Genomic DNA, 18,377 nt, shown 5'->3' on the forward strand with positions numbered 1-18,377 from the left:
TTTTTAGTGGTAGGGATGGAACCCTGGGTCTTATGAGGCATACTAGGCAGGCACTCTACCACTGAGCTACATTTCCACCACAATGCCCCTCATGCCTCTTTCTCCCTTTTTAGAGTTTATTTCAAGATAGTGTCACTAAGTTGCCTAGACTAGTCTTGAACTTGCAATCCTCATTCCTCAGCCTTCTGAGTAGCTGGTATTATAGGCATATGCCATGACACTTAGCTCAGATTCATCTTTTTATCGTCCACAGTGGAAACCACAGTGCCTGGACTATAACAGTATGGATCAATAAATATACATTGATTCATTCTACAGTGTCTTTGAAGCTTCTACTCTGAGGGATATTTATAGTCCAACTGGGGAAAATAAAACTATGAAAAATTACATCTTGTCCTGTAGTTCCAGTACACTGGCAAGTTGAAGCCCAACCTGGGGAACTTAGCAACTTAATATGACCTTCTCTAATACAAAACAAAAAAGACAAAATAAAATGGGCTGAGGATGTAGCTCAGTGCAAAGGTCCTGGGTTCAATCCCCACTATCACCCAAAAAAGAACAAAAGAAAAATATTACATATCATGATAAATACCATGAAGGAAAAGTCAAAGGTTATTAGAAGAAGTAGTTTGGAAATGGAAGATGGGAGCCAAAGGGCAGAACAAGCCACGCATAGGGATCAGTGTGTGCAAAAGCCCCATCCCATGGCAGGAGGGATTGTAACATTTATTGGGCACCAAAAGGAAGGCTGGTGTGGTGGAGCACAGAGAGTGAGCCGGAAGTGCAGCCAGGGATGTCAGGAGACCCACGTGTTACAGAAGAATAGATTTTGTTCTTTAACCCAAGAACAGCGGAATGAATTTACCTTTAAGTGTCACTGGCTCCATCCAAGCTCCTTGTGCTGCCCTCTGGAACAGCTAGTCAGTGTCCCCAATGAGTCTAATAATTCCTCTAGTGTTTCCTGCTGTTCTTGGATGACTCATGAGCCTTATGTCTTGGCTACTTTGCCAGAGGTTACTTGCCTGATTGTACCCTTTGTGCTTATTTTCTCTCTCTCTCTTTCTCTCTCTCTTTCTCTCAGTTCAGGCTGGACTCAAACTCACTATATAATCCAGGCTGGCCTCGAACTCACAGCAATCCTCCTGGCTCAGCCTCCCAAGTGCAGGGATTACAGGCGTGTGCCACCATGCCCAGCTATTTTTCTCTTTTCATAAATTTAATCTTTCTTATTTCTGCAGGAACAGAAATGACACCCTTGTTACAATTACTGGAAAAGTTGCCGTCATAACCAAGCCTGTGCTGCTCACTTGTTGCAGATTTATCTGTTACCAAATGTGAGCCAGCTTTGTTCCAGTAGAGAACAGAACAGCATTGCCATTACCTTTGCATTTATAGTCTACTGGAGGAGACAGACATTAAACCACTAAACCATAAGTATATATTTGATCACAGATTGTGAAGAGTTCTGTGCAGGGTAAAAACAGGAATAATTGGGCCGGGGACTTAGCTCAGTAGTTCCGCCGCCTGCCTCGCAAGCACAAGGTCCCGAATTTGATCCCCGGTACCAAAAAACACACAACAAAAACAGGAATAACTGGGGTGTACCTCATTTAGAATGAAGTATCATTACCAGGCTAGATGCACGTGAATCTTTTGACACTGTCTTCCTGACAGTGTAGCATGAAGGAACTCCTATAAATGGGGCATGCAGAAAGCCCCAGGGTTGCAGAAAGTGAGACACAGATGGTATTCCAAATCATATAGCTGGCAAATGAAGGAGTTGAGGTTTAACCTGGTGTGCCCTGAGTTGAAGTCTTGCCTCTTTCTCCTATGCACTTGGCCTGCCACTTCCTTGGCATCATCTGGGGAATTTCTGCATTCACAGTGAAGATCCTTTCACTCTCTACCATCCTTTCCTCTGATCACTGCCAGCTTCCTACTACCATGAGACTATCTTGGAGCTGAAGAAGAGCACTACATTTCATTTTTATATCTAAAGAGCCTTGCCTTGGCTGTGCTGGTGTTTGAGGCACAATTCTTACTCTCTTGAATGCATTGCCTTCTTTTTTGTTTGTTTGTTTTGTTTTTTTAGTACCAGAGATCGAACTTAGGACCTTATGCTAGCGAAGCAGGTGGCGGAACCACTGAGCTAAATCCCCGGCCCAACATTGCCTTCTTTTTTGTTTATTCTTTGAGACAGGATCTCGTATGTAGCTAGTCCACGCTGACCTTATACTTACTGTGTAGCCCAGCCTGGTCTTGATTTCATGATCCTCTTCAGCCTCCCAAGTGCCAGAGATTCCAGGCATGCACCACCATGTCCAGCTTTTGTCTTCTTCATTCCTCATTCTTTCTTTTTCCTATATTCAATTCAGTTCAGTTGATATTTTTTGAATACCTACTGTGGGCATGGCACTTTCTCAGGTGCTACTGAGGGAATAAGAATGAACATTTGGCCCTAGCCCCATGGAACTTTTATTTTTAAGTTTTAATTTATTTTTTTGAGGCAAAGTCTTACTGTGTTGCCCAGTCTGACCTTGAACTTCTTTGCTCACATAATCTTTCTGCCTCTGCCTCCCAAGTGTCTCAGATAATAGGCATTGATCACTGCACCTGACTCCTTGCAACTTTTAGTTTATAAAAGTGAGACACTTAAAAGAGCTATATACAAGGTATCATTTTTTTAAATTTTTTTTAATTTTTAGTTCTTTTATTGGTACATTTTAGGTATACAGTTCATTTACATTTGTCATTGGGTGCTTGTACCTGTACATGATGTATCTTGGTTCTTATTTTTTCCCCCATTACCTGTGTGCCCTTCACCCCCTCCACTGTTCCCTATTTGCATAGATTTCATTTCCATTTTTTTTCTTTTCTCATAGTTTTTCATTTCCCTCTTTTCCTTTCCCCTTCCCCTCCCTTCAATCCTTCATCTTTGAACCTTTTTTCCTATTTCAAATTATCAGTTATTCATTTTAATCATTTTAACCCTTGTTTACACTATCAGTTTCTCACACTAGAGAAACTATTCGGTGTTTATACATGTGTGTCCTATTTTTTTCACTTAAGAGTATGGCCTCGATAAGCATCCATTTAGCTATAAATGACTCTAGTTTTTTGTTCTTTATGGCTGAGTAGTACTCCATTTTATAAAAAAACCACATTTTCTTTATCCAGTTTCCAGTTGATGGGCACTTGGGCTGCTTCCAAGCTTTAGCTATTACAAACTGTGCCATTATGAACATGGGTGCACATATATCACTGTGATAAGATTCTTTTAATTCTTTTGGGAAGATCCCCAGCAGGGGAATAGCTGGGTCAAATGGGACCTCTAGTCCTAGTTCTTTGAGGTATCTCCATACTGACTTCCACAGTGGTTGCACCAGTCTGCACTCCCACCAGCAGTGGAGAAGGGCTCCTTTCTCCCCACACCCCCGCCAGCATTTGTTATTGGTTGATTTCTTCATAGCAGCCATTCTTTCTGGGGTGAGGTGGAATCTCAGTGTTGTTTTCATCTGCATCTCTCGAATGACAAGTGATGTTGAACATTTTTTCATATATTTGTTTGCTGCTTTTACTTCTTTGTCTGAGGAATGTCTGTTCATTTCAGATGCCCATTTTTGAATTGGTCTTTGAATTTGGGGGTCTGATTTTTTTCAATTCTTTATATATTCTAGATAGTAGTCCTTTGTCTGAGGTGCAGCTGCTAAAAAATTTTTCCCATATTGTAGGTTGTCTGTTAGCTCTGTTGGTGGTTTCTTTTGGTGGTTTCTTTTGCAGTGCAGAAGCTTTTTAATAAGATGAGATCCCAGTTGTTGATTCTTTCTGCTAGTTCCCGTGCTGCTGAGGTTTTGTTCATGAAGTCTTTTCCTATGCCAATGTCTTCAAGAGTTCTACCTATCTTCCAGGAAGTTTAGTGTTTCTGTCTTAATATTTATATCTTTAATCCACTTCGATCTTAGTTTAGTGCATGGTGATAGGTATGGGTCTAGTTTTAATCTTTGGCAGGTTGAAATCCAGTTTTTCCAGCACCATTTATTAAATAGGCTATCTTTCCTCCAACGATGGTGTTTGGCTCCTTTGTCAAAGATGAGGTGGCTGAGCATATCTGGAGTTGTTTCTGCATCTTCTAATCTCTTCCACTGATCTTCTGGTCTGTTTCTTTTCCAGTACCATGCTGTTTTTATCAGAGTAGCTTTGTAGTATAGTTTCAAGTTGGGGATTGTGATACTCTCAGCCATGTCTCTGCTGCTTAGAATTGCTTTAGCTATTCTAGGTCTCTTACGGTTCCAAATGAGTTTTTGGATTGTTTTCTCTAGTTCTGTGAAGTATATTGTTGGAATTTCAATTGGCATTGCATTGAATCTATATAGTAGTTTTGGAAGTATGGCCATTTTCACTATATTGGTTCTTCCTACCCAGGAGCAAGGGATGTCTTTCCATTTTCTTGTATCCTCTTCGATCTCTTTTTTCAGACTGCTGTAGTTTTCAGTGTAGAGGTCTTTTGCTTCCTCTCTTAGATTGATTCCTAGGTATTTCATTTTTTTGGATGATATTGTAAAAGGAATTGTTTCCCTAATTTCTCTCTCAGTGAGTCTGTTATTTGTGTACAAGAAGGCTATTGTTTTTTGAGTGTTGACCTTATATCCAGCTACTCTACTGAATCTGTCAATGAAGTCTAGAAGTCTTCTGGTGGAGTTTTTTGGGTCTCCTATGTAAAGTATCATATCATCAGCAAATAATGACAGTTTAACTTCTTCTTTTCCTATCTTTATTCCTTTTATTTCTTTCTCTTTTCTAATTTCTGTGGCTAATGCTTCCAGAACTATATTGAACAGGAGTGGTGATAGTGGGCATCCTTGTCTTGTTCCTGATTTTAGCATGAAAGTTTTCAGTTTTTGACCATTTGGTATGACGTTGGCTGTTGGTTTTTCATAGATAGCCTTAATCAGGTTAAGATAAAGACCTTCTATTCCAATTTTCTGTAGGGTTTTAATCATGAATGGGTGCTGGATTTTGTTGAATGGTTTTTCTGCATCTTTTGAGATGATCATATGGTTTTTGTCCTTGACTCTGTTAATATGGTGTATTACTACAAGGTATCATTTAGACTACTAATAAGGTCTCAGTTTTCTGGAGGAAGTGGCATTTGATGGTGAGCCATAGGGTCCATAAATGACCTGTAGGATTTTGATGGTGGCCCAGAAAGAGAAGGCAAATGTTTGGAGGAGGGAAATTCCAGCAAATATATGATCTTTTAAGACTGAAATTGCTGGGGGTGGTGGAACACACCTGTAAACCCATTACTCAGGAGGCAGGAGGATCACTTTGAGTCCAAGGCCAGCCTGGACTACATAGTGAGTTCAAGGCCAGCCTGAATTACAAAGTGAGACCCTGTCTCAAAAATCAACCAACCAACCCACCCCAAAGCTGACAGTAGTAATGTAGGAGTAATAGGAGCAAAAGCCAGGAAGCTGGATTGGCTTGCCACCATCCTGGTGTAAGGACCTCAGATACAAGGGTGGGCAGCATGTGCTTGCCCGGGGTTCCATTTTAGTCCTAAAGGAGTCCGACCACCACCATCCTAGGCTGACCAGAGACCACTTTAAGTCTCTTCCATCCGCTATGCTTTTGTATCTGCTTAAGTTGTATAGTCATGGGTTAATAAGCCCAGTAAGCACAGCTACAGCCCATAACTCCCCTCATTCTTCAGCCCTGCTCTTAACAAGCAACCACCACTCCCTGTACTTTCTCAAGCCTTGTCCCTGGCAGGTACCCACAACTCCTTTTCACTGAACTCTCCCCCTTGAAAGTCCCATTTTGACCTTTTCCTTTACAGTCCCCTTTATGACCCTGTAGAAGACCTTATATCCTGTACAAGAGTTATTGGTCTGCTCCAAGTGCCAGGGAAATCCCTCTCAGGTTTGTTCTGGAGTAAACCTGTCCTGTTGAGCTCATACCTTTGGTTTTCTTCCTTTTTTTCCTAACAAGTCCCATAATCATGTCCAAGCCTGGTAACAAGGTATCCAGGTGTATGACATCTAGGTGCTATTGGCACCCTCAGGTTCTGACCTGCTGCTGGCTTATTTAATAACAGAAAAATGTGCCACCTTCTAGACTACCTTTTGTTTTTTTAAAAAAAGTGACTTTGTTTTATAAAGAATAACTTTATTCCATAAAATAGCCTCCAAAAGAAAATGTTATCTCTTCTGTTTCCTCTTTTCTACTTCTCCTTTTCTGCATCTGTTTGGAAGCAACACACTTTTCTCATGTAGAAATGAGTCTCAATTAGTTGGAAGAAGTTCTTATTGTTTTCTCTATCAGGCCTTGTGTCTCGAAACCGCCCTGAGGAAGAGGACCAGTATTGGCTAAGTATGGGCAGAACTTTCCACAAAGTGACTCTGAAGGACAAAATGATCACAGTGACACGGTACCTTCCCAAGTAAGTCCTTTGATATTTAAGATCTTCAACTATCACTCTGATTTATGTCTGCATATTAAATTATGTGTACAGTACAGAGTTTAAGCCAAGGAAGTTGAGTGGTTGGTTTTCCTTTGGAGTATTTGTTTTGTTTTAAAATAACCCTGAGGTTGGTGGCACATGCCTGTGATCCCAGCACTGGGGAAGCTGAGAGAGGAGGATCACTGCAAGTTCGAGGCCAGCCTGGGCTACATAGTAGGTTCAAGACCAGCCTGAACTATGTAGTGAGTCCCTGTCTCAAAAAATATATATATATAAAAAAATAATTCTGAAGTTATTTTAGAGTTATAAGTTACCTGTTTCCAAAAGGAATTTGATTCAGCTTACAACATTTAGTATGATTCATACTAAGCCAGTTAAAATTAAAAGTATAAGGAGAAGAATGAAAAAGTTTAAGAAGATAGAAATTTCCATTTCAGTCCTCTGGCATGAGTTGGTTACCATAGTTGAGGATAGAAATACCAAGGATAGTACTTTATGAGTACTTTGAGATAGAAAAGAAAGAAAAAAATTGTGTGTGTGTGTGTGTGTGTGTGTGTGTGTATGAGATTCTCTTTTGAATGCATAGACATGCTCTTTATTTTTCAGATACCCGTATGAATCTGCTCAGATCCATTACACCTACAGCCTCTGCCCTTCCCACTCAGACTTGGAATTTGTCTCCTGTTGGGTAGAATTCTCCCATGAGCGGCTGGAGGAATACAAGTGGAATTACTTGGACCAGTATATTTGTTCTGCAGGTTCTGAGGATTTTAGGTCAGAGAGAAGGCTTTGGCTTTCTGTTCTTGCTGCTTTGGGTATATTATATGGGTATTTTAGCACTTCTATCCTTTTTTCCAAAGCCAAAATGTCTGTTTTGTTTTCTAGGAAAAAAAAAAAAATAGAAGTACAAAGGCACATCTGCATGGATTAAAAATAGTGATGCGGTGGATAATGGTGATGGTTATATACGAATGTGAATGCACTTAATGCCTCTGATCTGTACACTTAAGATTGGTTAAAGTGGTACATTCTGTTATATATATTGTACTACAATTGAAACAAAACAGCTCAGTGATGATGTGCCCTTTGGTACAGAAATTAGTGCAGATCATGTTCTACCATTTTCTTGTCTACCTGGCTGTAACTCTGGTGTCTCATTTTTAATTTTTGACTTTTATATGTGATTTGTGATTGTGATGGTTCACAGCCGCAACTTTGCTGGATCAGGGTACATAGAAGCATCTTGACATCCTGGGATTAAAGCAAAAGTGACCTCCATTGTCTTCCTTCCCAGTTTGTGTTTTAAATGAAACCGTGAGTTGTAGCATCAAATGAACATGCACTCCTGCCAGATGGACCCTCATACACCAACTCCACAGAGAATTTGCTGGCACTGCTTTGATTGTGTGCCTTTTCTTATTACTGCCCTGCATTTTCCTTGGTTTTCTGTAGCTTAATTGAATCTCTGAAGTTCTGGAGGACTCGCTTCCTGCTGCTGCCAGCCTGCGTCACTGCCACCAAGCGCATCACAGAGGGGGAGGTCCACTGTGACATCTATGGGGACAGGCCCCGTGCAGATGAGGATGAATGGCAGCTCCTGGATGGCTTTATCCGTTTCGTGGAGGGCTTGAACCGGATCCGTAGACGACATCGTTCAGATCGCATGATTCGCGTGAGAGCTCCTGGGGCTTCTTGAGGACTGTGCTTGGTTGGGATGCAGAACCTGCCTTCTTCTCTCTCAGGAGCCTCTCATCAGTCAGTTTGTTTACCCTACAACTGCCCAACATTTGTCTTAAAATCCCAAACAGTGTATTTTTCTCCACTGCAAGGTAAAGGAGGGGGTAGGGTGCAGACAGTGACTAGGAGGTGACCTTGGCTTGAGCCTCCCTCTCTAGCTGAGGACACAGAGCCTTTATGCACTTCCCCAAGTGGGACCAGATGTTAAGCATAGCTGCTTGTGATATAATGAATTGCTAAGTAGAAACTCTCAGAAGGCTAATAGTAGCAGTCTTTCCTTATTCATATTACTTTTAGAGTTTCCAGTACCATTGGTCCTTCATTTCAGTCACATAATTCTACTCAGTGGGAAACTGAAGCTTGTGGGGTTTATGGAATGTCTGAGGCCACTCAACCAATAAAGGGCAGATCTAGGATTCTGCACTGTTTCATTTAAATTAACATACAGTGTACTTGACCTGTGTGTAAGTGAATGTATATATGTGTGTGCACATGTACATGTATATAGGTATATACGTTTTAATAAATACATAGATTCTTTCAACCACTACCACAATCAGGATACAGAATAGTTCCTTTGCCTCAAAGAAAAGTCCATTATTTTGCCGTTGGCCATCAATCATATTTTTCCCCGTTTCTATCCCTTAGCAACCACTGCCAATCAAAATACTTTTCTTTTTTGCAAATGTCATAAAAACAAAATCATATAATATGAAACCTTTTGAGGCTATCTTTTTCCACGTAGAATCATTCTTTGGGATTCATCCAAGTTGTTTTGTGTATCAGTTAGTTAATTCTTTTTAATTGCCTGATAGTATTCCATTACCAGCTGGTTTCTCCTTTTTTGTTTTTAACCTCAAGTTTGGTATTGTTTCTTCCTTTTGCCAGCTTCCTTTTGTGTACAGAAGCACTTATGATTGGGAACATTTCTGAGAGAACTTGTATAGAAAGAGCTTTTTTTTTGAAGTAAGGCAACTGGAGTTCACATTCCAGCTCCAGTGGGATTTGAAGTAAATTGCTTAACCTCTCTGAGACTCAGTTTCTTCCACACTGCACTCAGAATCTGTGTTCCCTGACCATGTTAATGGGGTTTCCAAGGGCATGAAGATGCAGTGCATGGTCTAAGGTTTGAGTGGTGTCCACTGAGAGAGCTTGCTTGGCTAATGGCTTCATTTCTTCTTCTCTGGTTTAGAAAGGGACTGCTATGAAAGGCTTGCAGATGACTGGGCCCATTTCCACACACTCCCTGGAGTCAACAGGCCCCCCAGTTGGGAAGAAGGGAACCTCAGCTTTGTCTGCCCTGCTGGAGATGGAGGCAAGTCAGAAGTAAGTGCCTGTTCGAGAGGGCATTGTCTCCACCCCAAAGTCTTCGAGGGCTTTCAGTGCCCCACTCCTGCGAGCAGGGTGAAATATGATTTCCATCTGCAAGGAGCTTGTAATTAAGACATTTATTTATTACATGAAAAGAAATCCAGGAGCTGGGTATAGTCGTGCATGCCTGTAATCTCAGCACTCTGGGAGGCTGAGGCAGAAGGATCAAATGTTTGAGCTCAGCTTGGGCAATTTAGTGACTTAGCAAGACCCTGTCTCAAAAAGAAGAAAAGGCTGGGGATATAGCTCAATGAGAAGGCCCCGAGTTCAATCCGTAGTAGTAGTAAAGAAAAAGCTAAAGCAAGCCAGCCTAATACATGACTAAGTGTCGAATAACATGAAATAGGCCAGTAAGACTACAATTACAAACTTGTAGTCTGGGGCTTCATTTGAACTATAGATACACAAAGCATTTTTTTTTTTTTCTCTTGAGCATTTAAAATATCTGCCTATCTATTTATTTATTTATTTGCTATGTTGCCCTGGGTAGACTTGAACTCCTAGTTCAATGATAGTGAACATTTTAGAGCTTTCAGTTGATTGAAAAGAACTCCCTGCAGCACTCATGCCATAGGTTCACCACCACTGTCCTAGGCTCAAGAAATCCATCTGCCTCAGCCTCCCAAACAATTGGGGCTACACACATGTGCCATTGCATTTGTCTCATGAGTGTTTTTTTTTTTTTTTGGTCCTAGGGATCGAACTCAGGACCTTGGGCTTGCGAGGCAGGTGGCAGAACCACTGAGCTAAATCCCCGGCCCTTCATGAGTGTTTTTTAAATATTTGAGCCAAATTTTTCAAATTTGAAGATTTCGTATAAAAATCTAGATTTTATATGAATTTTTATTTTTTTTAATAAGGACTTTTATATAAAAGTATATAATATATATAATGTGCATAATGTAACTTGATGTGTGATTCTATTATATAAAAGTTATATGAAATAGATAATATAATGTGAAATTATATTATACATAATATGTAAAAATCCAGCTTTACGTTAAATAGCTGAGTCTTAGTGCACATTTGTTCCCAGCCACAGTGGACTGAACTTTGGAAGGGGCACATGGTGGCCAGGTGTGGTGTCACATGCCTGCAAGCCCAGATGCTCAGGCGGCTGGGGAAGGAGGATCACAAGTTCAAAGCCAGCCTGAGCAACTTAGTGAAACCTTATCTCAAAATAAATAAATAGCTAGGTAGATAGTAAGGGCTGGGGTTACAATTCAGTGGTAGAGTGTATGCCTAGCATGCACAAGGCCCTGGGTTCAGTCTCCAGTACTGGAAAAGAAAAAAGATGTGTAGTTTTTTCTCCTCGAGGTCTTAGATTGTTTTGCATCCTCAGTAATGCCCCCTGGCATGTTTCTCTAGGCATTTGGGTATGTGGCCCTTGTATAACAGTGCCCCAGTTGACAGGACACTGTAGAACCACATCTTGCTTGGGAATGCAGGGAAAGTATCACCAGAGGTGAGATTTAAGTTGGCCTTGTAGAAAGCGAAGCATAGAAACAGGGAAAAAAAGTGAAGCATTTCCACTGGAGGAAGGCGGGACTTGGGAAAAGAGAAAACATTGCTGTGTGCAGGTAGGACCTGCCTTGGGCAGTTTTGCCTGCCTCTGTCTTCCCTACAGCTAGGTCAGGTTCCTCTCTATGCTTGCCTCCATCTTGGGCCTATACCTATCAGAGCACTTACCAGTATTCTGAGGGCTTCAGGCATTGGTTTACTTATCTTCCCTCCAGTCTGACTGTGCTGAGGGCAGAGGCTACAAGTATGTAGTAGGTGTGCAGTGCATATTTATGAAATGACAGAGGGCAGGAATGCTATCTTAGTTACTTTTCTCATTGCTGAGACAAAATACTCAACACCCAAAGTTGAAGGAGGCAAGGTTTATTTCTGCTCACAGTTTGTAGAGGTTTCAGTCCATAGTTAACTGTCTTCAAGGCAGGGTGGCGTGACAGAGGGGCACTGCAGAGGAGAAACAGTTCATGGCAAAGCAGGGCAGACAGAAAAGAGCAGAAGCAGCAGCAGCCACCAAGCCTGCCTTTATATTTCATCCAGGCTACCTTCCCTTAGGGTAGTAGCACTCACGTCTAAGGTAGGGCACCTTAATCCCAACATCATATCCTTAATCCCAGCATCATACACCCTAGATGGAGCCAGCTCCACAAAGCTCTACCTATGACCGCATGAGGCTTTAGGGAGACATCTAATTGCAAGCTATAACAGATACTAAAGATCTACCTGTACAGCTATGGGCAAGTGTGTTAGGGGAGACTAGAACCTTGTTTGTCTAGTATGAGAATTTGTGTTGCATCCCTCAGGAGTCGCACATATTAGACTTTTAGGAAGCAACTATGAACAAGTGAACGAGCATGAGGTATGGTGGGAGGTGCAGTTGGAAAGACAGTGTAGGAAGCTAGCTCCTAGGCCATCCTTACAGAGTCTCATAGCAGGAGGAATCCTTTGCAAGTTTTAAAAAATTTTATTTTAATAGAAAAATTCAAACAGATGAGAAAAAGTAGACAGACTACTATCTCTGTTTACCCATCACTCAGATGCAATTTTTTTTTTTTTTTTGTACCAGGGATCAAACTTGGGACCTTGTGCCTCGGCACCACTGAGCTAAATCCCTGGTTCCCATCACTCAGCTTCAGTGATCATCAACTCAGTCTTGTTTCATTTATATTCCACTCATGTTCTCTTTCCTTTTATTCCTTTCTCAAATCCCAGACATTATATCCTTCATCTGTATATTTTAGCATGTATCCCTGAAAGATAAGTCTTCTTTTTCTTTTTTTGAGACAGGGTCTTGTTTTGTAGTGCAGGCTAACCTTGAACTTACTATGTAGCCCAGGCTGGCCTTGAACTCCCAGGGTTCCTTGTGCCTCAGCCTTCTGAGTCCTGGGATTACAAGTGTGCATCACCCTGCCAGGCATTTGGTTTTTTTTTTTTTTTTTTTTTTTTTTGAGACAGTGTCTCACTATGTAGTACAGTCTGGCCTGAAACTCAAACTCATGACAGTCCTCCTGCCTCTGCCTCCTTAGTGCTGGGATTATAGGTGTATGCCACCATGCCTGGTTGTCTTCTTCTTTTTTTAAAATCCAAAATATAATGTTATAGTCCACCTAAAAAATTGCAGCGATTTCTTAATATCATGAAATATCCAGTTGGTGTTTCTGGCAGGAGTGATTTTTTTTCCAGGGATAAGCCCCATGTATAGGAAGGCTTGGTGGGTGGGTACTGGGAGGCAGAGGATGGATGGAAAATGAAGATTAATAGAAAAGAAGGGAGGCAGAGAATGACATGAAGAGAAGAAAACAGCAGGGTATCCAAGGGAGAGTAAATGAGAGAAGGAAAGCGGGCTGTTTGGGCTCATACCAAAGGCACTGTGTCTTCTGCTCAAAATTTCTCTATCAAATCGAGGAAAGACCCTAGAACTCTGCCTGCCAGGTTTTCCCTGGAACAAATGATAGAGTTTTTCCACTGGAAAAGAGAACAAGGAACATATGTTGCTGGGAGGGGTGTGAAGCTGGGGGTGAAGGGATCTAATTTTAATTTGCAGTGAATCATTATTCTATGTGCACTAAAGAGCTCAGGTTGGAAGAGGACGGCGATCTTGGGGTAGTAGAGTCCCCCAGTGTGTAAAGGGTGAGATTCTCAGCTAACCCCACTATAGGAGGTAGGACAAAGAGACCTCAGACTTATATCTTGTCCTAGATGCCTGCTCCTGGGGGAAGTGCTACATTTTTTCAAGGCTGGAGGGTAGAGCAGAGGGACCCAGACTTTTATAAAATAATGTTTGTTCACACAGCATCTTTTATTTGTAAGCTTTTCTTCTGCTGCTGCTGCTCCAAGCAGATTCGGCTGTATGTATGAGTGTATTTTGTGGTACTGGAGATTGAACCCATGGCCTTTGTACTAGGCTACATCCCCAGCCCTTCTTCTTTTTTTTTTTTGGTACCGGGGATTGAACTTGGGTCCTTCCACTTGGGCAGCAGGTGGCGAAACCACTGAGCTAAATCCCCAGCCTCTAGCCCTTCTTTTACTTTTTACTTTAAAATGAAGTCTCACTAAGTTGCTAAATGCTCAAACTTGTGATCCTCCTCTTTCAGCCTTCCAGAGTGCTAGAATTACAGGTTTGTACCACCACACCTGGCTCAGTTCTGTTACGAGAAACTCAATGTTATAACAACATGAAAAAGAGCTTTAAAAATTCATATATAGTTCCACCATCTTACCATGTTTATTTCATCCAGTTCCACTCCAGTGTTTATCTTAGCTACACATATTTAGTCAGGCTTTTTTGCAAACCAAGGTCTCTGGAGTCTCACCTCTGTGCTAATTAACAACCACAGGGTAGCAGGTATTGGGCAGCCAGCTCCTCTGCTTCTGTTAAATGAGGATAAACCAATCGTTGGGTTATGCATGGGGGTGAAGGACAAACAGACAGAGACACTCCAAACAGGTGGGGTTTTCTCGTATTCAAGGTGGCTCTTGTGTGTGCGTGACCCTCAAGACTCCATGATTGCTCAAAACATGTCAGCAGTGTAACAGTGCATTGTCCAACTGAAGACTTCATGTGAAGGGTTTTTCCATACTTTTGTCTTCTTGCTTCTGGGTAGGCTGTTTTCTTCCTGCCTATCCTTTAAGGAAACCAGCACTGTAGCACTGCCTCTGTGGAGGTTTGGCTGGCTGCTTGTAGTGCAGAATGCAGAGTGCCCTATGTATTTTCTTCAGTTCCCTTCCCCTGAGACACTAGACAAGGAGACTGTAAGGGCAAGGACAGGGTCTTCCCCAAGCCTGAATCTCTGCTTCCTAATATACCAGTATGTGTCAGCTTGTACGAGGCAATTCAGTAAATGTGGATCGTTATGTGTATCACACAGCACATCTTCAGAGGTAACTGAAGCTTCTTGTCACTGCTGTCCCCATCATGGCCCAATGCTGCAGCCCTCAGAAAGTGCCAGAAAATGTCACAGTGTGCATTGTGGATGTGGTTGAGAGGAAAACACTCTGTAATGTAGTGGAGGGAGAGAAACAGAGACAGAGGGAAGGACAGAGAGAAGTGGACACACAGTCTGCAGTGTCAGTGAGCGAGGGAAAAGATCAAGCATGTTTGCTGCTTTTCATCTATGAATTGTACCTCAGAGTAACCAAGTCATTGGTGTGGGGAAGTTTCTCTTTTTAAAATATTCTGGCTAACAAATACAAAAGGAATGGTAGAATATCGATATATGTAGTCTCTAAGGAATTGATGGATCTCTGGAAATTGTCAGCGGTAGCTAACATTACCACAGAGAGAGAGCAGGAAGTCATTGTCCTCTGGGTAGAAGTACACAGCATCATTTGGGAAAAATTCTTGCTTGACATTGGACCTAAATTTGTCCAAATCTCTACGTATAACTTCTAGTTCTCAGGAAGTACAGGTTGCAGAGGCTAAACAGTAAAGGCATGCAGCTAGACTATGTACATTTGTAGGACAGATGAGCTCCTGTCTTCAGTAAATAAATTGCAAGGATAGGAGAAATGAGAGGAGTTTATGCCTTAAAAGAGAATTAAGAGCTGTGACTTACTGCAACAAAAGGACCTTAATAAAATCTTGTTTTGGATAAACAAAATGTAAGATTTTTTTTTTCCTTTGAGAGGTATTCGAATGTTTATAGATAAAATATGTGAGTTTTGTTTCAAAATAATTAATGTGAGTAGGTAAGAGCTATAGAGGAAACAAGATTTCTGCAAGTATATAATTTTAGTGGCTAGGTATGTAGGGATTTCTTAATCTTACTCTTTATTTTTATATATGTTTGAGTTTTTCCATAATTAAAAAAAATTTAGGTGGTACACATCTGTAATCCCAGTACTCAGGAGGCCGAGGCACGAGGATCATGAGTTTGAGACAGTCTGGACTATAGTGAGTCCCTGTCTCTAAGAAAATTTAAGAAAGTAACAGTTTCCTATAGGAACAGATTTTTAATCCATGGTATGAAATTACTTCATGATGGTTAACAAAATTTCAGAATTTGGTCTGGTAATATAGCTCAGTGGTAGAGTGCTTGCCTAGTATGCATGAGGTTCTGACTTTAATCCCCAAGACTGTAAAAAATAAAATTAAAAAAAATCAGAATTTAAGGTGAGAAAGATTTCAGATTGGGTTCCCAAAGAAGCAGACTTAAATTTGTGGGCTATTAAACCGAGTCTTTGGACTCATCACCTGTGACAGGGAGTGGGAGGATACAGGATTGGGGACAGGGAGAAGCTGAGCTGTAGGACTGGCCCAGTGATAGCCTCAGAGGACCCCATATGAGTGCTAGAGGTAGCACAGCCTTCTCAGATGAGCCAAGTTATGCCAATGTGGTAGGCTTTTGTATGCACTCATGTGCACACTCGCTCCTGCTGATCATTCATTGGTTGTGGGATCCTAGGAAATGGATGTGAACTTAGACCAGGCTGCTGTGTGGCTAGAGATGTCACTGGATGCACTGGCAGCTGAGCTGTTTGGATAGTGTTCTCAACTTAAGGCAGCAAGCCACTACCGAGGGATCTAAGTGATGCCTCACAGTGTCTGGCATAGCAGAACAGTTGATCCTCCATATCTGTGAGTGCTGCATTAATTAAATCAGTCTCCCAGGGATTGAAAACATTACGGGGAGTTGTGATGAACATGTACAGACTTTTTTTGGTCATTATTCTCTAGACAATATGAAGTAACAAGTATTTGCATAGCACTTACTGTATTGGTATTACGAGTACCCTAGAGATAGCCTAAAGTATCTGGGAGAATATGTGTAAGTTTTATGTAAATTCTACAGAATTTATTATATTATTGTATATAAGAGATTTGAGTATCTACACATTTTGGTATTGACTGGGGGTCTTAGAACCAATCCCTCTCAGCTACTGAGAGATAACTGTGTATTTTACAATAGTAATGAAGCAGTTAGGTTATAATATGAGCCCTCTGAAACTTACCAGATAAGAGCAATGTACAGTGGACCCTAAAGTTACAACCAGCCTGACATAAGAACAACTTGGGTTAATTAGGTTAATGGAAGATTCATCTGGTTCTTGTTATCTATAGTGTGTACCCAGATAAACATCCAGATCTCAGCTATATTGACTTACCATCAACTTGAGTTACCATCAGGAACCAATTGAGTTTATAAGTCAAGGGTCCACCATAATTTAAGTTAAAATAGTTTACAGTTAATTTTAGTGTGGAAAACTTTTGGAAAATAAAGATGAAGGTATGCATTTATGTACATGAGAACTGAGATAGAATGAGATGGCAGGAGAAAATTATATTTGTCTTGTGTTATGGGATACTGTCTGTTACCTGCTTTAGGGTTAGATGTAAGTTGGAATAACATAAATCCCTTCAAAATATGTAAAATTAACATTTCCCCCATTTAGGTTTTGTTGCATGTTAATGCAGCCCTAATTTTCAGAATGTGCTTTTCTTTATTTTTGTTTGTTTTGTTTTTTGAGACAAGGTCTCACTATGCAGTTCAGGCTGGCCTTGAACTCGCTATGTAGCCCAGGCTGGCCTCAAACTCATGGCGATCCTCCTGCCTCAGCCTCTTGAGTGCTGGGATTACACACATGTGCCACCATCCCCAGCCATGCTTTTGTTTTAACTTTAATAAAAACTGAGAGAAAAAAAAATCTTCCCAGAGAACTAAAAAAAATGGTATTCCTGGTAGAGTCACTCAAGCCATGTCATTTGCCCTTTGAAAGTAATATGTAGGTACCAGGTACTGCTAGAATTGCTTTTTAAATTGGGCTGTTTTGTCTTTCACTGTGGTGGACTGGTGATCGTTCAGGATTATGAATGAAATTATAGGTGTCATATAGGGCCTGAGGCAGAACAAGGCAGAAGTGTATGTATTTCAAAGGTGACAGCAAAAGAGTTGTCTTCATTTTAGCTAATATGGCTCCTTTATCAGGGAGGCAAGCAACAGTCATGCGTTTTTCCTTCTTTTAGGTGCCTAGGAGAACAGCAAGCAGCTGTGCATGGTGGAAAGAGCTCTGCCCAGCCAGCTGAGAGCAGCAGCGTTGCCATGACTCCCACCTATGTGGACAGCCCACGAAAGGTAAAGGGGGCCACTCCATCAGGGAGCTGCCATGTACTCTGAGAAACCCCATATGGAAGGTAAAGTGGAAAGCTGTTAAAATTTTAGGATTGAATGTGCTGAGTCTTTGAGTGAATTCTTCTTTTTACCCTTTTAAGGTTCTATTACTATCTTTATTGAGGGTTACCCTTTTGTTTACCATAGCAAGAAAGCTAACTTATAGTTAAGTGTAGATATAAAACAGCCAAGACCCAAGATCTGGGTTGAGTTTTGATACTGGCCTTCTAGTTGTCCTTTACCATCACTGTTAGCTTCCCAAACAGGAGTAGGAAGCTATTGAAGCAGTTTCTACAAAAGCTCACTCACTGTTTGATAGTGGAAATCCTATCGGTTTCTTAGACTCCTGAGAAATACAGTCAAACAAGATCATGGGGTGGAGGTAGGGTCACAAACAAAACCCCCTCAGACTTTAGGCCTTTAAAAGGAGTAACAAGTACTGCAATAGAGTGAAGAAAATTCCATAGGTCAGGCTTTTTGTGCCTTTTAAGATCAGTACACTTGACTCTGTCAACTTTGTTTCCTAAGAAATTCTAAATCTGAGATCATTCTGTTGTGATCTCGTAGTGTGAGCTGACTGAATATTCTCTTTTTTTGTTGTTGTTTTTTTGAGACAGGGTCTCACTGTGTAGTTCAGGCTGTCCTTGAACTCACTATGTGGCCTTGAACACGTGACAATCCTC

The 18,377-nt window shown here is 41.2% G+C and overlaps 1 protein-coding gene across 10 annotated transcripts in view; it reads left to right on the forward strand.

Moving 5' to 3' along the window:
- The window catches only part of Depdc5 (DEP domain containing 5, GATOR1 subcomplex subunit), a 142,020-nt gene that overhangs the window by 76,792 nt on the left and 46,851 nt on the right, over positions 1–18,377 (forward strand). For all 10 annotated transcript variants that reach the window (XM_004843507.4, XM_087198317.1, XM_004843508.4 and 7 more), the window contains 5 exons: positions 6,325–6,442; positions 7,070–7,237; positions 7,916–8,135; positions 9,393–9,526; positions 17,550–17,658. In XM_004843507.4, the coding sequence (XP_004843564.1) occupies positions 6,325–6,442; positions 7,070–7,237; positions 7,916–8,135; positions 9,393–9,526; positions 17,550–17,658 (749 nt within the window). The remainder of the gene's footprint in view (positions 1–6,324; positions 6,443–7,069; positions 7,238–7,915; positions 8,136–9,392; positions 9,527–17,549; positions 17,659–18,377) is intronic.

This window comes from Heterocephalus glaber, unplaced genomic scaffold (genome assembly GCF_053883595.1).
Source record: "Heterocephalus glaber isolate CG9 unplaced genomic scaffold, H.glaber_assembly_v1.0 deba00001687, whole genome shotgun sequence".
In the NCBI taxonomy this organism is placed as follows: domain Eukaryota; kingdom Metazoa; phylum Chordata; class Mammalia; order Rodentia; family Bathyergidae; genus Heterocephalus; species Heterocephalus glaber.